We start from the raw sequence: 17,359 nt of genomic DNA on the forward strand, positions 1-17,359 counted from the left end.
CGCCAAAGTGGTCGTGCTTATTATTAAAAGGTATAAAATTGTGTCGTTTAATCACCAAGATTAACACGCGCTTCAACCGGATGCGCCAAGGTGGTGTAAGGTTATCTCACAAATTAGACCCTACGGTAGTGTTGATCGTCGTCACTAGTTGCTGGCGCGCTATCCCAGGTGAACCCCTCGCGACGGAGTTCATGCCTTGGTGTTGAGAGGGCGTTGCGTATTTGCTCCATAAACCTGTTCAGCATATTCTTCGAGTGAGGGCCAGTGCCTGCTGTGTTCAAAAATGAGACGCGGTGTAGGCAGGTCGAAAAACTCATGGCCCTTATCTTGTGGGCCTGCGTAAGATTTCGGCTTTTCTGTATCTATGACGGATGTTGTTGGTGCAGAAGCGAGCGACGGCATGAACTCTCCACACTCAGAAACGCAGTCAGTCACTGATATACGAGTAAGGGCTAGCCTAATGGTAAGAGACAGAGTAGTGAGAAAGATGTTGAGGGTTTGTAATAGGAGAAAGGGAAAATGTAGAGGTACGATATGGGAGAGAAATGAGAGCAGATGAGGACGAAAGCGGGGGCTGGAAACTTCAAAAACAAGGAGCTAGAGAAATATCTTGTCAAAGTAAATACCGTAGTAATATGGTGTTTGACGGGAAGGAGCGCATCTTCCGTCGTAATTCCCTTTATCAAATGTCCCATATCTAGGTAAAATGGAGTGCCATTAAAGACGCATACCCGTTCGCTCTTCTGTCACAAGACCCATTGATACCGCACTAATCCGATACAATCTGAAATTAACGCCGCTCCTGGCCGACCAATATGCACCGCCCCATTGACAGAAATAAGAAACCGCTATCCAACACCAACCATATGAATCACCAGAAGAAGCTACCCCTAACCCCAACATCACCTCAAATCTGCAGGCGTTAGGGCTTGAACCACACTTGTCCCTTCACTGAATCTTGTTCGAAAGATGCGGTTGGCATTCTGGAACATTCCGTCTTTCAAACTGACAACAATGAATTGAGAGCCTTTGAAGCGAGTCTTGATGAGTCTGCCGATATTCTGAGTATGCGATAAGTCTAGCGCTGCGTCGACTTCGTCAAGAATGTACATGGGTGCAGGTTTGAACTGGAGCAGCGCCATGATGAGAGAGAGTGCGATTAGCGACCTATAAATATTGAGTACGTTACTTAAACATGAGATTGACATAAAAACTTACCTCTGCCCACCGCTGAGTTCTGTTAAGCTCTGCTTCCACACTTTTCCTAGGCAAACCTTCACTTCTAATCCATCTGAGATGGTTTTACCTTCTGGTGGATCGAGTTTCGCGAAGCTGCCCGGTAGAAGCTCGTTAAATATTTGGCCGAAGTCTCCGTTCACTTTCTCCCATGTCTTTTGCAAAGCCTCTTTTTTGTATTCGTCAAGACTCACAATCGTCTCTTCGATTTTGCGCTTGTCTTTGATGACTATCCTCATCATATTCTTCAGACTGACTTCTTTCTTTTCCACGCTGTCAATCATGTTCATGACCTTGGGGTTGATCTTATTCTTCATGCCTTGGAAGCGCTCCGCTAGATTCTTCAATGTGGATTTGCATTCGGTCATGTTCTGTCCTTTGAAGTCGTAGGGCGTCCCTGATCGTCCGAAATTCTCGCGTTCGTCAGCAATCCAATCATGTTCTTTTTCAAGGGACTTGAGTGTTTGCGCGGCGGATTCGCGCTCTTTATCGAACTTCTCAATTTGATGGCCAAGCTTTTGTTGCTCAAGGCTTTCTTCGGTGATGAGGGCGGCTTTTGAGCGGGAAGCTTCTTCTAAAGCGCGTAATTCATCGTCGAATCCAGTCAATTTCGCTTGCTCGTCTGCGAGATGAGCTTGAGCGAGATCGTGCGCATCCTACATAAGCTTAGTTATAGATCAAGTTCGCTGCGAGATATAAACACAACCTTTACACGAGCCTGCTCGGCGATAAGAGCATCAATCTCCTCCTGCTGAGAAGCAATAGTTGTCTGAGAGTCATGTAATTGCTCCTGTGCAGCTGCGAGATCACCACCACATTGCTCCGAATCTACCATAGCCTCGCGCATTTCCTGTTGAAGAGGCTTGATTGACGCTGAATTCTTGCTTAATGCCTTCTTTAGTTTATCTAGTGAAGATTGAAGCTCGGCGAGCTTGCTGTCTTTGTTGTTGCTGAACTCATTCATGTCACGTTCAATACGCTTGGTTTCTTTTGTCGCCTCTTCTTGCCTAGCTTTAGCATCCACAACATCTTTCTTCAACTGAACAACGTTTGTCTTCATCTCTTCTACAGCATGAATGATCTGCCCGTTTGATTAGTGCACGAACACGCCAGAAAAACCTGTAGCACTTACCGAGGATGACGAGTTACTGTTAATTTGCTCCTCAGTAATCTTGATCTCGTGCACTTTGACGTCGAGTTCTTGCTTCGTCTTACGTGCAGCATCTAATTTCTTCTTATCTCGTGCCATTGTTGCTTGAAGGTTGACGAGCGCCTGTTCCTGTGCTCTTAGATCCTTGGTGAGTTCGTTAAGCTTCTGTAATGTGACTAGCACGCCACTAGTCTGGGGAGAGCTTCCCCCAGAAAGAGTGCCGGACGGATCGTAGACATCACCTTCCAGCGTTACGCTCTTCATACGGACAGTAGGATCAAAGGTGACCCGTTTGGCCGTCTCAGCGTCCTCGCAGACCAAAGTGGAGCCGAAGACGTACTCCATTGCAGCTGTGACTTCTTCGTCGAACCCGATCAAGGAGAGAGCTAGATCAACCTTTCCGGGTGCGATCTTCTGAGCGGCACCAATTTTCTATTAAGTGTTAGCCTGCAATTCGTAGATTACTCGTTGACTGAGATGCGTACTTCTGCGGACGCCCTGAATGCGGAGATCTTATTCAGCGGAATGATTGTGACTCTTTTCTTGAGCTTGCCGTTTTGAAGAAGCTGAGTGCCGGTTTCCGCGGTATCTACAACCACATTATATAAGCGACCCCCGGCACAGATCTCCAGCGCGGTTCCCGCACGAGTGTGCTCTTTCTTCAGGGTAAAGAGCTGTGCTACTAGTCCCTTAACTTTTGACCGGTCAAAGTTGGGCGAAGGATCACTGTAACTGAAGTCGATATTGGCCACCTTCCGCTTGAGGCCATCTGCTTGTTGGCGTAGCTCTCGTATTCGTGACTGAAGGGCCGATTCTTGCGTGTACATGTCCTCTTCCTTCCCAGGTTCAAAGCCCAATTTGCTAAGATCAGCTTCTAGTTTCTTAGCTTGCGTTCGGAGAACCTCTAGATCCTTCAGTAAATTAGAATTTTGTTCTTTGGCCTTCTTTGCCCGAGGTTCTTCCTCCTTGATACGCTTTTCAATATGCGAGATCTTCAGCTTGGCTTGCTCTTGCTCTGTAGTCGCTACGCTTGCCCGATTCCGAGCGTCTTGCAACTGGCCCTGATAGCCGCTCTCCTGGCCCTCTTTTGAAGCCACACCAGTTTGAAGTGTCTGTAGCAACTCCTCCTTCTTTTCGACCTCTTCGGTTTGCCGTGTGAGGTCGTCATGTGCCGTCTTGTACTGCTCCTGAAGCTTTTCGTAGATCTTGGTCTTGTCCTTTAACTGCGCCTCGAGTTCCTTGAAGCTCTTCTCAACTTTCTTCCGCTTTTCGGATTCTTCTGCTTTGCTTGATTTCTTCAGGTCCAGAACCGTAGTCAGGCGAACAATCTCGTGGGAATGTGTTTTCACTTCATCTTCCAGCGCTTGGAACCTTCCGCCTTTTCGCAGTTCCTTCTCCCGGGTGGCCTTGACTTTCTTGATATCTTCTTGCAGGAACGCAATTTCGTTCTTGAGCCTGATGGCAGATTCTTCCAGATCCTTCGCCCTTTGCTTCTTGGCTTCAAGATCATCTGCAGACTGCCGTAACTTCTCCTTGTATCTGATGTAATCATGAGCTACCACCAGTCTTGTCAGACGCTCCAGATCACTTTGCGTCTGCTGAAAGTCTAAAAAGGCGCGCTTCTCTTGTCGTAATTTATCCAGTTTTGGGTCAATTTCGTCCCGTAGGAGTTCCGTAATCTCCTGGACCTTCATTTCTTTCTTTGCCATTGTCTTGAATGCCTTGTCCCGCCTATCTTCGAACATGCGTGTTCCTGCGGCCTCCTCAATCATTGCAAGTATTTCCACCGGTTTCATGTTCAACACCTTCGTGATACGACCTTGCATAATGAGGAAATTGGGATTGTTGATGTTGAGTTGGACAGATTGAAATAGGTTTTGGACGGTTTGCTGCTGCGCTCGGTGGCCATTGATTAGGTATTTACTTGTGCCGCCTAATACGATTTGTCTCGTTACGGAGATTTGTGCATATTCTTCGAAGCCGATGGGGCTCTTCTTCTTGTCGCGATTATCGAAGACTATTGTAACACTCGCTTTAGTCACTCCGGCCTGGCCGCGCTTGTATATAAGATCCTGTATCCACTTTAGCAAATAGATAGTGAAAGCTTGTGCGCGACATACCTGCAAGTTCTGGGCTCGAACGGTGCTCATGTTGGTGATACCAAGCACGAAACATATTGAATCCAAGATATTCGACTTGCCACTTCCGTTTAAGCCGGTGATTGAGTTGAAGCTCTCGTCCCTTGAGCGCTGTCAGCTTGAAGGCTCCTAGAGCTTGCGGCGCAAACATACCATCCTGAGATAACTGTTCGTACGGCATATGATTTAAAACCCTAACTTTGTCAGATAACAATACATAGAGCACACACGGGTAGCTTACATCTATAACCACTTCGACGACCCTCATGTTGGCGTCATTGACTGGAAAACTCGTTGCGATTCCAAGTCGTCGCGTTTGTTTTGGCTTTCTTGTGTTGACAGCAACCGGCGCTAACTTGCTAGAATTGCCGGTTCACGTGATCCGCTCCTGTTCCTCGTTGCAGCCTTGTTGCACAACAACAACCGTACTCTACTCTCAGATGCAATGCTTTGCCATTGTCATTTTCTATCTACAGATTTTCGAGCCACTAGATACGGGGCTTTCAACCCCAGCTTTCGAGACATGNCAAAATGCGTGGAAAGTACCGTAGAATGCCTCGCTAGAGTCTAAAGGAGGAACACTAGCACTATGATTTCTAGATATTGTATACCTCTAAACTCAGTTGAGAAGTTTTGGTTTTCCAGTCATTCCGTGGTACCAGTTATGAATGTTACTCCTAAACTACCTTCGTGGAGCCAGATGGCTAGGATTCTTGCAGGCATTGAAAGAAAGACACTTCCCCGGATAAGAGTAAGCAGTTTCGGATCCTTCGAATCTGACACCATCTTTATTGCCGCTATATTACCATGGCTTCGCATCCATCGCTCTGTACGACTTTGGGGGCTTTGCTTAATAAATCCTTGTGATAAGTAACCCTCAGTAAGGTATACAGAAACGTTTCGCAACATTTATTTTTACACCCTCTATCCTGGCTTCATCACCGCAACTCCAAGCAGGTGGATAAGGCTATGGCTCTACTTTGCAGAACACGAAGTTTGTTGCTTTGGAATCTCCAAAAGTAAGCATCACTGGTTGTCGGATCAAGCTTCAGGGCTGGACGCCGGCAGTGCTTTACCTCACGCGACTATTTTGTAGGGATCTTTGGATGAGTATGGATATTATGCAGTCGATCATGTTCTGAAACAGGCAGGTTACAATCTGTTTAGCCCCAGTCACAAATGCACACAAATTGAAGCACTAAATATCTTGCGCAATTGCTAGGATCTTTGTCGCACTGTACGATAAGATATTTCTATAACCGACTTCCGCTTTGCCCACTTCATGCTCATCTGGAATAAGCATACGCCATTGAGTCTCTGACCAACTTGCTGTGGCCATTCGGTTTGGTTTGGAGGACTACATTGACGTCCATAGTCAACCTGCCAAAACCTTGATTTCACGCTCTTTAAGATATGGCCACAATATTCAGGCACTTCAAGCAGAAATCTGGTGCGGGTACAGGAAGCCAAGATGGTTCGAACACGGCAACCAGAACAGGCATAGAGTCTCCAATAGCTATTAGAGACGAGAAGCACGATCCCGAGGTGGCAGTCTCTGGGGATGGCGCTGGGCGTGACGAGCCGGAGGACCTGGAGGAAGACGTTCGGGAAATACCTTTGGCGGTTCGTAGAATTGTCAGTTTAGAAGATGATACTACACTGCCAACTATCACATTTCGGTAACTCACTAATCTAGATGTACGTCCTAGAGTATCTGTAAAACTAATTCGAATTGTATAGTTATTTCGTTCTTACATTCGTTTTTACCGCCCCTGGCGCCTTGTTATACCAAATGAGCTATTACCGAACCACTGCTGCCCCGTACTCCGTCTTATTCGTCCTGATATGCTGTCATTACGCCGGTATTTGGCTTGCGAAAATACTGCCTACAAGAACAATCCGAATACCATTCACCAAATTCAGCTTCAGTATGAATCCAGGCCCGTGGTCCATCAAAGAGCATGTCCTTGTAACGGTGTCAGCTGCTTCGGGGGCCGTTTCGAACGCTGCTTGGGTGCCAATATCTCTTGCGAAACTTTACTACGGAGAAGACATCAATGCAGCGGCTTGTTTGTTCTTTATGTGGGCCATTGTATATATTGGATATGCAATGGCCGCTATTGCACGGCAATTCCTCATTTACGATCCCATTTATACCTGGCCTTACGCCCTAATGCAAACATCGCTGTTTGAGACATTCAAAAGGTCTGCCGAAGACTCGAAAATTGGGAGGAAGCAAAAACATGTATTTTTTGCAGTGCTAGTAGGCGCGGCTCTGTGGGAGTTCCTACCTCAGTACGTTTTCCCCTTCGTCAGCTCACTTTCGTTTTTATGCTGGGTGGCTCCAGAGAACCCAGTAGCCAACTTTATTGGTGGTGGTATTGGCGGTATGGGGTTCCTAAACCTCTCTTTGGATTGGACAAATATCTCCAACAATCTTTCAAACCCAATGATCAGTCCATTCTGGACAAGTGCAGTTCTCTTTGCAGCCTTTGTGCTAAACTGCTGGGTACTCCTGCCTGTAGCAAAGTGGGGCAGCCTTGGGGAATATAAGCACAATCTCATGTCGAATCGGCTCTTCCTCGCAAATGGGTCCAGATATCCCGTCACCGCATTGCTCGGCCCGAATAATACCTTAAATGAAACCGCGTACAAAGAGTACGGGCCGGTGTACATGGGCACTCAGCAAGTCTGGGGCATGTTTTTCGACTATGCTTCGTACATATCCGCGTTGACATGGATGGCACTTTTCGGCTTCACCAAGATTCGGGAAAACGTCAGGATTTTGATAAGTCGGGCAAGATCGAGGGGCTCGGAATCAGTAAATCATTCCTATACAGACCGACTTAATATCATTCAACGTTCGTATAAAGAAGTACCACTCTGGTGGTATATCGCCCTTTTCGTGGTTTCCTTTATTACAATAATCACGATTCTTGCCAAGGGCCTGTTCTTCATCCCGATATGGACCTTTTTCGTTGCCATCGGGACGTCTGGATTCATGATCTTACCTTTTGCCTGGCTCTATTCATTCACTAATTTTCAAGTGGCGATTGGGACGTTCAACGAGCTGATTTACGGCTACATGGTTCATGCTGGGTCTAGTCATCGGCATCCGGCAGGATCTTCTACATACGGTGCTATAGCAGGTGATATATGGTAAGTGGCTTATCTCCATATAAGAAGCTGTTTATAATTTTAGCATCTAACGTATATTCTGAAGGTACCGGGCACAATACATGCTTCAGGATCAGAAAATTGGGCATTATATGCACATTCCTCCACGAGATATATTCTTTAGCCAAATATTTGGCGAGTTGATTGGTGTTCCTATCAACTATGGTATCATACAGTGGGTTGTAAGTGCTAAAGGGCCCTATCTGCTGGGTGAAAAGAAGGATCCGTTGAACCAATGGACTGGTCAATCCCTGTCGAGTTACAACACTCTGTCAGTACAATATGTTCTCGTCGGGCCAAGTCGTCTTTTCAAAGAACATATATACAAACCACTACCATGGTCCTTCCTCTTTGGTGCCGGTGCACCATTGGTCCTGTACCTCCTTCACCGCGCCTTTCCGCGCGCCAAGTTTAATTTGTGGAATGTGACAATCTTTGCAAGTGGAATGAGCCAGTTCTACGGTAATTTGAGCACTGGGTACATCTCTAGGTTCATCGTAGGCTATATCANCATGCGATACTTCTATAGGAAGCGGTTTGAGACGTGGCGGAGGTATAATTTCCAGATTGCAGCAGCCTTAGGTATGTTTCCCGTTACCCACAGGTATCATATAAGCTAACAATAGTTTATACACTGCTTTCAATGCCACAATGCTAATGGTCTTTGTCTTCTTCAGTTCGGGGAAGGTCATCTCTATGCCGAACTGGTGGGGAAATAATGCAGAGTCAGTGGAGCGGTGTTTTGCGCTGGATTCATGATGACTTAGGCTTGGTAACTTGGGCGTTGCAACGTCTTGTAAGCATGACTAGTCTCATAAGTATTTGAAATGGTACTTACGAGAGAGGTTCGCTGTGTTTCTCAGATGTTAAGAGCGTGGTTCTGCTAACGTATGCGACGACCCCCAGGTAGAGGAAAATCTTCGCGGGTCAAAGCTCTCTTCAAGCAGCTATTACTACTCAATATATATTTATGATCAGCATCTGAAAGAATTTGAATATGTAAAAGCTAGGATACGTCTAATCCTATGCGTGACGTAAGTTTTTGCAAGGTCTAAATATGTTTCGGTAGAGCGTGGCAGGTTTCCTAGGCTTCGTAACAAAGTTGACATCCGCACCTGCTAATTGTCGCAATCGTATACAGTATCACGACAAGCACACGCTTATCCGGCCTCTGGGTACTCTTTACGTAGCACTGGAATGATCGTTTAAGTGATATTTCGCGGCGACTCGCTCTTACTGGCGATCAATCAAGTAGTTAGAACAGTCCCTCCGCTGATCCGGGGTCGCCGGAAATCGGGGGTTGTAATACGTCCACTTGCGCTCTATCCGACAGCCCCAGTGTTTTGAGAACCATCACGAAAAGATCGTCGAAACATTCGATATACCTCTCACCAACATCGATGCGTCGGGTGATTGGCGGCCTGTTTCAAGGCCTCGGAGTGGTTGCGGGATCGGAAGCAGGGGTGATTTGAAACGAAACACCAAACGAGACCACCCAGACTCGCACCTCCTTTCATTCAACTGACCCTCCTAGCTCCACCACTCATTCGCATCTATCCACATGAGCCCCGAAAGCATCAGCAATTGCAGGAAAAGTTGGATCTGACTCCTGCCAAAAAGTTCTGGCTCGTAAGGCTCTATGTCGCTTACTTCGGTATCTTCAAAGCAATTGGTTAACTCTTTGTTGTGAGCAACGTCGAATTCGTCCTCATAGCTTCCATGCATAATCTACGACTTCTTCCCTACCTTTACTTTTCATGAAGTTGAGCTATGCTATGTGAATGGTCCTTATCTGCCTATTCCTGGAGACCCTGTGATAAAATCCTAGCTATGTGGAGGAACAGGGCAGGTTTTTGGAGAGAGCGCTGGTCAGAAAAACGGCTTACACTAAAACACCTTTTTTCCAGCACCTTTTTTTTCAATCAGGATATTAGACGAGCAACTGGGTGGAGTCATCCGTTCTACTCAACTTTAAAGTCTCCTTTGAGGATATTCACTCTTTTAAATTTTGCCTCAACTACATTCTTTTGGCAGTGTCATTCCTTTATCCTTTTGAAGCTGTTGCTCGGTCTGCAGGTACAAGGCTCGACTTCCATTCCTCCTGCAGACTATGAAGGTTTCTAGAGTCCTTCAATCCGTCTTGCTCTTGTCTTTAGCCAAATTTGCAGTGGCCGGTAATCCTTCACCGCCCCTGCATCTCTCTGTATTCTCTCCTAGGCCGTTTTGAACAGGTCCACCTCATAAACCTAACGATTCCAATGACCATCCTGCACGGCCTGCTTATCATCGTCCTCTGCCCATTCCATCTCCACATCGCCGAAACAATACTGGAGGAAACTCTAACTTCACTTCAACTGAATTGTTACCTGTGTCCGCTAAATATATCCAAAACACAGTGTTAATGTAAGCGAGTTCGACAGATTTGCATACCGTCCTACCCACGGCTGTGGGTCTTGTCACTCCCTCAAATATTACTGTCAGCGCACCCCCACCCCACTCCACCAACATAGCAAGCAGTATTAGCATGAGCACTAGACAACCTAGTGGCCTGGTATCGTTCCCTAGTCAGGGTACTGGGTTTCCAAGTGCAGTCAGACCTATCCCTTCCTCGAATCTGACTATGAGCTATCCACTTCCTCCAAAATCTTCTCTCATGCCTTCAACTCTTAACTTTGCCGGTAGTGTGCTCAGAACTCGGAAACTCGGAAACCCTACAAGTGCCATCCAAACTCCAGCCACTACCGTCTGGACTACTGCTGTTTTTTACAGCACCACGCTTATCACCGTCACAAGCTGTGCTGCTGCTGTGACTGATTTTCCTGCTTCATCAACAGTCATCTTTACTTCCATTATTCCCGCTCATACAACAGTGTCCCCGACGGCATTTCAAGCATCAGCCGCAGAAGTCGGTCCAACAGCTTCAGTTAGAGGTACTTTTCCTACTGGCGCTGCAAGCTCAGGGTTCTACCCAGATCTGTGGAAACCATTCATTCCGCAAACCTGACGATTAAGTACTCTCCTATCTTCCCTGGTTCATAGCATCTCCTTATCTATGATCCTGCATTCTCGTTTTGTTACGTCCTGTTCGTGGCACTCAGGCTCTGGTAGCTTTTGTACTCGCTTAGCCCTCATCATCTTTGAGAACCTTCACCTTTGACTACCTTCAGTCCTCGATTACACGTTGGCTTAGGGAGTGTTCGGTTGCAATCTGAGGTTTTTTCAATCTGAGGTTGCTCCGTGCTTTCACCGGCGTCAACTAGTACATATTTAGCGGCGCTTGATCTGGTAGTCGTACTCGATCTGATCTGAAGCCGAGTGTTCGGTTGAGCGCTCTAGAAAGCCTCAGATGAGAATTAGAATTAGCGAAGTCTCTGCACATTAATCACCACTCACCCAGACGTCGCATAGGGCCTGCAGCTGCAGCAGCAATATCGTCGGTGGGAGGGGTGGTGGGGGCATACTGGGTAGGGCGGACGATTGGGCGCATACACGAGCAGAGCTCCAGATTCAATCTGGAATCTGGAACTGAAACTGAGGGCTCCTTATTGATCTGACGCCAAGAGCTTCAGTTCAACTACTATATACGGTATGGCGTGCGAATTTAACGCGCTTGCCGATCTGGAGGAGCTTCAGATTGAAAAGTCGCCAGATACACCGAACACCCGCCTCCAGATCAGATTGGAGCTCCAGATCAATTCTGATCTGAAGGCTCCAGATCGCTTCTGAACCCCGAACCGAACACTTCCTTATCTATCTAAGCATGTCGTGAGTTCAGGCTATGCAACTTAAGCTGTCGATCATGAGACTAGACCACCGTTGAGCTAACTAGAAAACATCTCAGGTGCTTGTGCTCTGTCAACCAAATGTCTCATTTAACCATTCCCTTCTACCTCTTAACACCCTTCCCCGCTTCAAATGCACATCGGGCTTATATGGGAATGCTGCTTGGTACAACATATACAAGGTAGGGTGGCCATGTCTTTTCCGGAGCCTGATTCCATGGCTGGCACCTCCAAGAGGCGTCTTGGTTGGCTGGGGGTTTAATTCCTTTTGAAGGTGGTGCAAGGGGCATTGGTCTAGGGGCTTCGTGCCCACTTACTACTCACCCGAATGGGCCTTGGTGCTATGACGGGGATTCTATCAGGATTTCCAACAGCCATTTTCGAGAGCAGGCCACGATGCTTCGATAACCGCGTAGTTATCGATTGAAGGGTTGCTGGTGGGTTTATTTTGTTACGAGCTGTTAAGATTTGCGGATAGCATTGAAATGGGAAGGTTTTCTTGTGATCGTCTTGTACATAATCAAATTTCTCTATGACAGCTATTCGAACGTGCTTATCATCTTTGATTGACCATTGTTTCTGTTTGTAAGCGCAATGCTGGTAGTTTGGTATTATCAAGGTACACCTCATAGAAACATAAAATCTGTGATAGTTATCTTCTGGCTCGCTTCGCAACGGCATTAGCGAGATAATTGCCAGGTATACGCCTGTGACCGGGCAACCAGTGAAGTTGTATTTGTATACCAAGAAGTTTTAAGGCATGCGCTTGCTAAACTACACCTTTAATCTCTGGTCGGAGTCTGAATTTATCTTCTGGCTGGAAGTTTAGCACCTTAGGAAGTGCGTTTTGTGAGTCAGAGTATGCCCACGATTGAGGGTATTGTACATGCGTTGTCGTATTGGATCCTCTCATAAACAATCGTCATCGCTTGCATGATAGTTAAGGTTTCAGCGGCGTCCGATTTCATTCTTCGGGTTATATGGAAGCTGTTCATGATCCACTTTGCGGAGTGATCACCGGGATATTCTTTATAAACGACTCCAATACCCGCGATGTCCCCCTTTGGAGCAGATGCACCAACCCAGAAAACCATACGATCCTTTTCCTTCCAATGTCTCTTCAACTCGTTTAGAGCATAGTCCATAGCGCCGAGGTGGTCGCGAATATAGATTTTGCCCGGAAAACCCGCTATTCCTTCGGAGACGTGATTTTCATTTCCAGTGTAAAGAGCGGATTCGCTAGGTGTTTTGATATCAATGTTGTGTATTTCGCACAGCATTTCTGAAGGCTCGAGTGATAGTAACCTTGGATAGTTGCGAGGAAGAATTGTGGTTGATATACCATGAAAATCGATTGCTCGTCTCCGGACTCTTGTTAGCTCACGAAGCATGCCAGCTTTCCTGATCAACTCATCCTCATAGACCCGGAAGCTCTCCCGGCTTCCTGAAACCTCGGCTCACTATTCATTAGTTAACGCTCCGGCGATATTGTCAATTTTAATGAGATCACTTATGAGTTCTTCGTCAGAGAAAATGTTGCGGCTCTGTAATACATTCTCTCTAGATTTGTTAAGCTGTATTGCCATCACTAAATGGGTATCTGCTGTATCAAAAACGTCCTGAGACTTGCCGAATGCTGCGATGAAAGGTTTAAGGACCTGGTCCATTTTCCCAAGTCCGTCTAGTCGTAGCTAATCGAAGTGTGGTATCTTAAGTCGCGTATAGGAGGGTAAGATGCCAGGTGACTTAAGCAGTATTTTTAGGTTCTTCTAACCCGCGTTCAGTCATATTTGTGCTTATGTCAAAGTATGAGTAATAAAGGATAAATATATAAGAAGTTTAGAGGCAGGAAGGTTAAAGGAAAGGTAACCTCCCCGCCTTGAGGTCAGAGTGCTGGGTTGTTTGCAGTGTTTGGTTATTTAGTCAGCAGAAAAAGAGATATTTCGAATTTTATATTTCGAGGGCAAAGCAATTAATTAGTAGGGCGTTGATGATTAACTCTAGAATATTAAGATTGGGTTTCCGATATAAAGATTATGACCTGGTGTGGAAACTGACCAGGTGGTTTCGAGCGAGTGAGAGATCCTGGCACGGCTTGGCGAGCACAGAACACCAGCAACCTCGGGACTATTGCGCGTTGAAATAATTCGAAAAAGTGTCACCACGCCAGCATAGGCTTTTGAACCTCCTTGAATCACCTTATTGTGTCTGTCTGTATCTTCGCCTGCATTGAGCACGCCCATACCGAACTTGGACCGGCTGATTCAAGCCACGTCTTCAAAAACACCCCTCTACACCACACATTGTGACCGAAGATGCGCTTAGACGTAAAGGTGCGACAATGGCCGAGCTGGCCAATCCTCTTAAGTAGAATGCACTGGCTAATTCTTGTTTTGATGTGTAGAGGCAGCTCTTTGCGCGATCGGAGCGGGTTAAAGGTGAGCCTCCACCTAATTATTTCTAGCAATACCTTGGACTAACATAATCATAGGAATTGGTATTTACAATAGCCCAACCTGCACTTGGCAAGCTCCTCCTCTGACTCAACCTCAGATTTCCATCCAACCGAGCCATGGATCCTCACGACTTTGTATAGCGGTATGCGATATGGAAGCAGACTGGAGAACACAAGCTGACGGAAGCAGGACATGTCTATATATGGTCATATGAGTCCCAGGCAATCGTCAAGACCTTCGAACTCACCGACGTTCCTGTAAGAGCTGGCCGGTTTATCGCAAGGAAAAATTGGATTTGCTGCGGTAAGACTGGTTTCTTTCCTAGTTCTAAACCATCAACGGCCGTGCCAGACAAGCTTGTTGGCAAATACAGTTCACTAACTTGTATCTTCTAAAGGTTCGGATGATTTCCAATTGCGAGTTTATAACTACAATACTAGTGAAAAGGTTACCTCATTCGAAGCTCACCCGGACTACATCCGTGCAATCGTCATCCACCCGACCCAGCCTTTCGTGTTAACCGCTAGCGATGATATGACAATCAAGCTCTGGGATTGGGACAAGCAATGGAAATGCGTGCAGGTTTTTGAAGGACATTCGCACTACGTTATGGGCCTTGCGATCAACCCAAAGGACCCCAATACCTTTGCTTCCGCGTGTCTGGATCGGACTGTCAAGATATGGAGCTTGGGTAGTGCGACGCCTAATTTCACTCTTGAGGCCCACGAAACAAAAGGAGTCAACCATGTCGATTACTATCCTCAGTCTGATAAACCATATTTGCTTACAACAAGTGACGACAGAACCGTGAAAGTTTGGGATTATACTACGAAGGTATGGATACCAATTTTATTAGAACTCGTTTATCTGCGGTTCATTCATCTACTCCTTTTTTTTGGCAACAAACCTCAAATTCAGAGAGGTTGTAGAAATGCAATAGCCCCGTTCTACAGTTTTTGGTACCATAGCCCATGCATTCACTTTCTAATATCTTTCCCTCCTTTACCGTTAGTTTTTGTTGACGCCAATACTATTCTCTGCTCTCGTTTATATTGGGTCACGATTTGACCGAATATCTTAGGCGCTAATAGCGACACTGGAAGGACACACTAGTAATGTGTCATTTGCCTGCTATCATCCCGAGTTACCAGTTATCATTTCAGGATCCGAGGACGGCACAGTCAAGCTATGGCATGCTAATACCTACCGATTGGAGCAATCTCTTAGCTATGGGTTAGAGCGAGCATGGTGTGTTAGCTACCAAAAGAAGAACAACGGAGTAGCGGTTGGATTCGACGATGGCGCTGTCGTGGTTAAGATGGGGAGAGAGGAACCAGCAGTATCCATGGACGGCTCCGGAAAGGTGATATGGGCCCGGCATACCGAGATTCTGACTGCTGTGATCAAAGGAGGCGACAAAAGTCTTAAAGACGGAGACCGCCTTACTCTTTCAACTAAGGACCTCGGCTCAACAGAGATCTATCCGCAATCACTTCTTCACTCGCCGAACGGTCGCTTTGTCGCTGTTTGTGGAGATGGAGAATATATCATTTATACTTCATTGGCTCTCCGAAACCAGGCATTCGGATCTGCTCTGGATTTCTGCTGGGCGTCGAAAGAGAACGACAAAGGTTGGTAGATTGCTGATCGGAGAAGATTCACATCCCTGGTTTTGACCAAAATACTGATTTTAATCACGACATATAGATTATGCGATTCGCGAGTCCGCTACTAGCGTTAAGACCTTTAGATCCTTTAAGGAGAGGAGTGTCTTGAACGTAGGGTATTCTGCAGATGGCTTAAGTGGCGGTGTTCTTTTGGGCGTGAAAGGCCAAGGTGGTATTGGGCTTTTTGACTGGTACGTTTCTTATTGTCAACATACTCTCTGAACGTAATTTGCCTAATCTATACATAGGGAAACTGGAAATCTCGTTAGAAGAATCGAAGTCGATCCAAAATCCGTTTACTGGTCAGAATCTGGAGAACTCGTGACTCTTGCCTGTGAGGAGACCTACTATGTGCTCCGCTACTCTCGGGAAGCATACTTGGCCGCGCTGCAGTCTGGCGAAGTCGACGAAGACGGCGCGGAATCTGCCTTCGAGGTTGTTTGCGATATCAACGAGAGGTGAGCGCAACCCTTCCCTTAGAATCTAAACAAGCCTTCTGATATACTCAATCTATAGCGTCCGTACCGGACAATGGGTAGGTGATTGCTTCGTCTACACCAACAGCACTAATCGCTTGAACTACTTGGTTGGCGATCAAACATACACCATTAGCCATTTCGACTCCCCGCACTACGTTCTGGGTTATTTGCCCCGTGACTCCCGGATCTACGTTGCAGACAAGGATGTCAACGTTGTCTCCTTCGCTCTCTCCCTAGCAGTCGTCGAATACCAGACTCTCGTCCTCCGTGGTGACTTAGAAGCCGCAGAAGAAGTCCTGCCATCTGTCCCCGCAGACCAGAACAACAAAATCGCGCGCTTCTTGGAAGGCCAGGGCTACAAGGATCTCGCGCTTAAAGTCGCCACCGACCCGGAACACCGATTCGACCTCGCGCTCGCGCTCGGCGATCTCGCTGAAGCCACGCGCCTGGCGCGCGAGCAGGATGCGGAGCACAAATGGAAGACGGTGGGCGACGCCGCGCTCACGGCCTGGGACGTCAAACTCGCTCGCGAGTGCTTCGAACGCGCCAAAGACCTTGGATCCCTGCTCCTCGTTCTCTCCGCCACGGCTGACGAGGAGGGCTTGCGTTCGCTCGCTGCGCTGGCGCAAGACGCTACTACGAATAACGTTGCTTTCTCTGCGTTGTGGCAGCTTGGAGACGTCGAGGGCTGCATAGAGCTCTTGACGAAAACGGGCAGGAATGCGGAGGCGGTGCTGTTTGCGCAGACTTATATGCCTAGTAAGGCGCCTGCACTTGTTAAGAGCTGGAAGGAGGGCCTGGAGAAAGATGGTAAGGGCAAGGTTGGGAGATTATTGGGTGTCCCGCCGGTTGACGGTGAGGGTGATGAGGATATGTTTCCAGAATGGGAGGAATGGCTGAGGTTAGAGACGGAGGGTGGTGTTGTTGAGGGGACTTTGGTAGATGTGGGGGATGAAGAGGATGCAGAGGGGGAGATTGAGGGAGAAGAGGAGGCTGAGGATGAGGACGAGGATGAGTAAAGCTCACAGAGAGGAGCGCCTGAGAGGGCTTAGGCCAGGTGTGAATTGGCGTTGGGAGGACTGATGTGGTGTCTATGATTGCATGACACCGAGTGCTTCTTTTAATGTAGAGATGAATATCAGAGTCAGAAAAGTGTAAACCACAATGGGAGCTGAACTGAACCTAACTGTCTACATTATTCAGCCAACGTTCTTCCTCCTTGGGTTGTTAATAGAATAAAAGACATAAAAGGCATCTATTAAAGTTAAATGGCT

General features: G+C 47.0%; 4 protein-coding genes across 4 annotated transcripts; 2 read left to right on the forward strand and 2 right to left on the reverse strand.

The window, feature by feature from the left end:
- Positions 1-421: 421 nt before the first annotated feature.
- On the reverse strand, positions 422-4,816 carry K441DRAFT_614794 (condensin subunit). The gene is made up of 8 exons (XM_067645698.1): positions 4,766-4,816; positions 4,678-4,718; positions 4,507-4,627; positions 2,872-4,458; positions 2,369-2,818; positions 1,943-2,317; positions 1,219-1,892; positions 422-1,167 (listed from the first exon to the last, which is right to left on the reverse strand). Exons 1-8 carry the CDS (start codon positions 4,790-4,792, stop codon positions 903-905), a joined length of 3,540 nt encoding a protein of 1,179 aa, XP_067502008.1. The 5' UTR covers positions 4,793-4,816; the 3' UTR covers positions 422-902.
- Positions 4,817-5,478: 662 nt separating this feature from the next.
- On the forward strand, positions 5,479-8,460 carry K441DRAFT_706761 (OPT superfamily oligopeptide transporter; the record flags this gene model as incomplete). Its single annotated transcript, XM_067653681.1, has 4 exons — positions 5,479-6,203; positions 6,265-7,683; positions 7,748-8,283; positions 8,318-8,460. The coding sequence occupies exons 1-4, from the start codon at positions 5,938-5,940 to the stop codon at positions 8,458-8,460; spliced, it is 2,364 nt and encodes a 787-aa protein (XP_067502009.1). The 5' UTR covers positions 5,479-5,937.
- Positions 8,461-12,250: 3,790 nt separating this feature from the next.
- Positions 12,251-13,291, reverse strand: K441DRAFT_183850 (uncharacterized protein). The gene is made up of 2 exons (XM_067640391.1): positions 12,994-13,291; positions 12,251-12,939 (listed from the first exon to the last, which is right to left on the reverse strand). The coding sequence occupies exons 1-2, from the start codon at positions 13,148-13,150 to the stop codon at positions 12,338-12,340; spliced, it is 759 nt and encodes a 252-aa protein (XP_067502010.1). The 5' UTR covers positions 13,151-13,291; the 3' UTR covers positions 12,251-12,337.
- A 299-nt stretch (positions 13,292-13,590) lies between these two features.
- On the forward strand, positions 13,591-17,359 carry K441DRAFT_614798 (Coatomer, beta' subunit). Its single transcript, XM_067645699.1, has 9 exons — positions 13,591-13,816; positions 13,888-13,921; positions 14,037-14,081; positions 14,129-14,242; positions 14,337-14,773; positions 15,021-15,570; positions 15,647-15,797; positions 15,855-16,064; positions 16,123-17,359. Exons 1-9 carry the CDS (start codon positions 13,799-13,801, stop codon positions 17,102-17,104), a joined length of 2,541 nt encoding a protein of 846 aa, XP_067502011.1. The 5' UTR covers positions 13,591-13,798; the 3' UTR covers positions 17,105-17,359.

Source organism: Cenococcum geophilum (assembly GCF_001692895.1).
Source record: "Cenococcum geophilum 1.58 unplaced genomic scaffold K441scaffold_32, whole genome shotgun sequence".
NCBI lineage: Eukaryota > Fungi > Ascomycota > Dothideomycetes > Gloniales > Gloniaceae > Cenococcum > Cenococcum geophilum.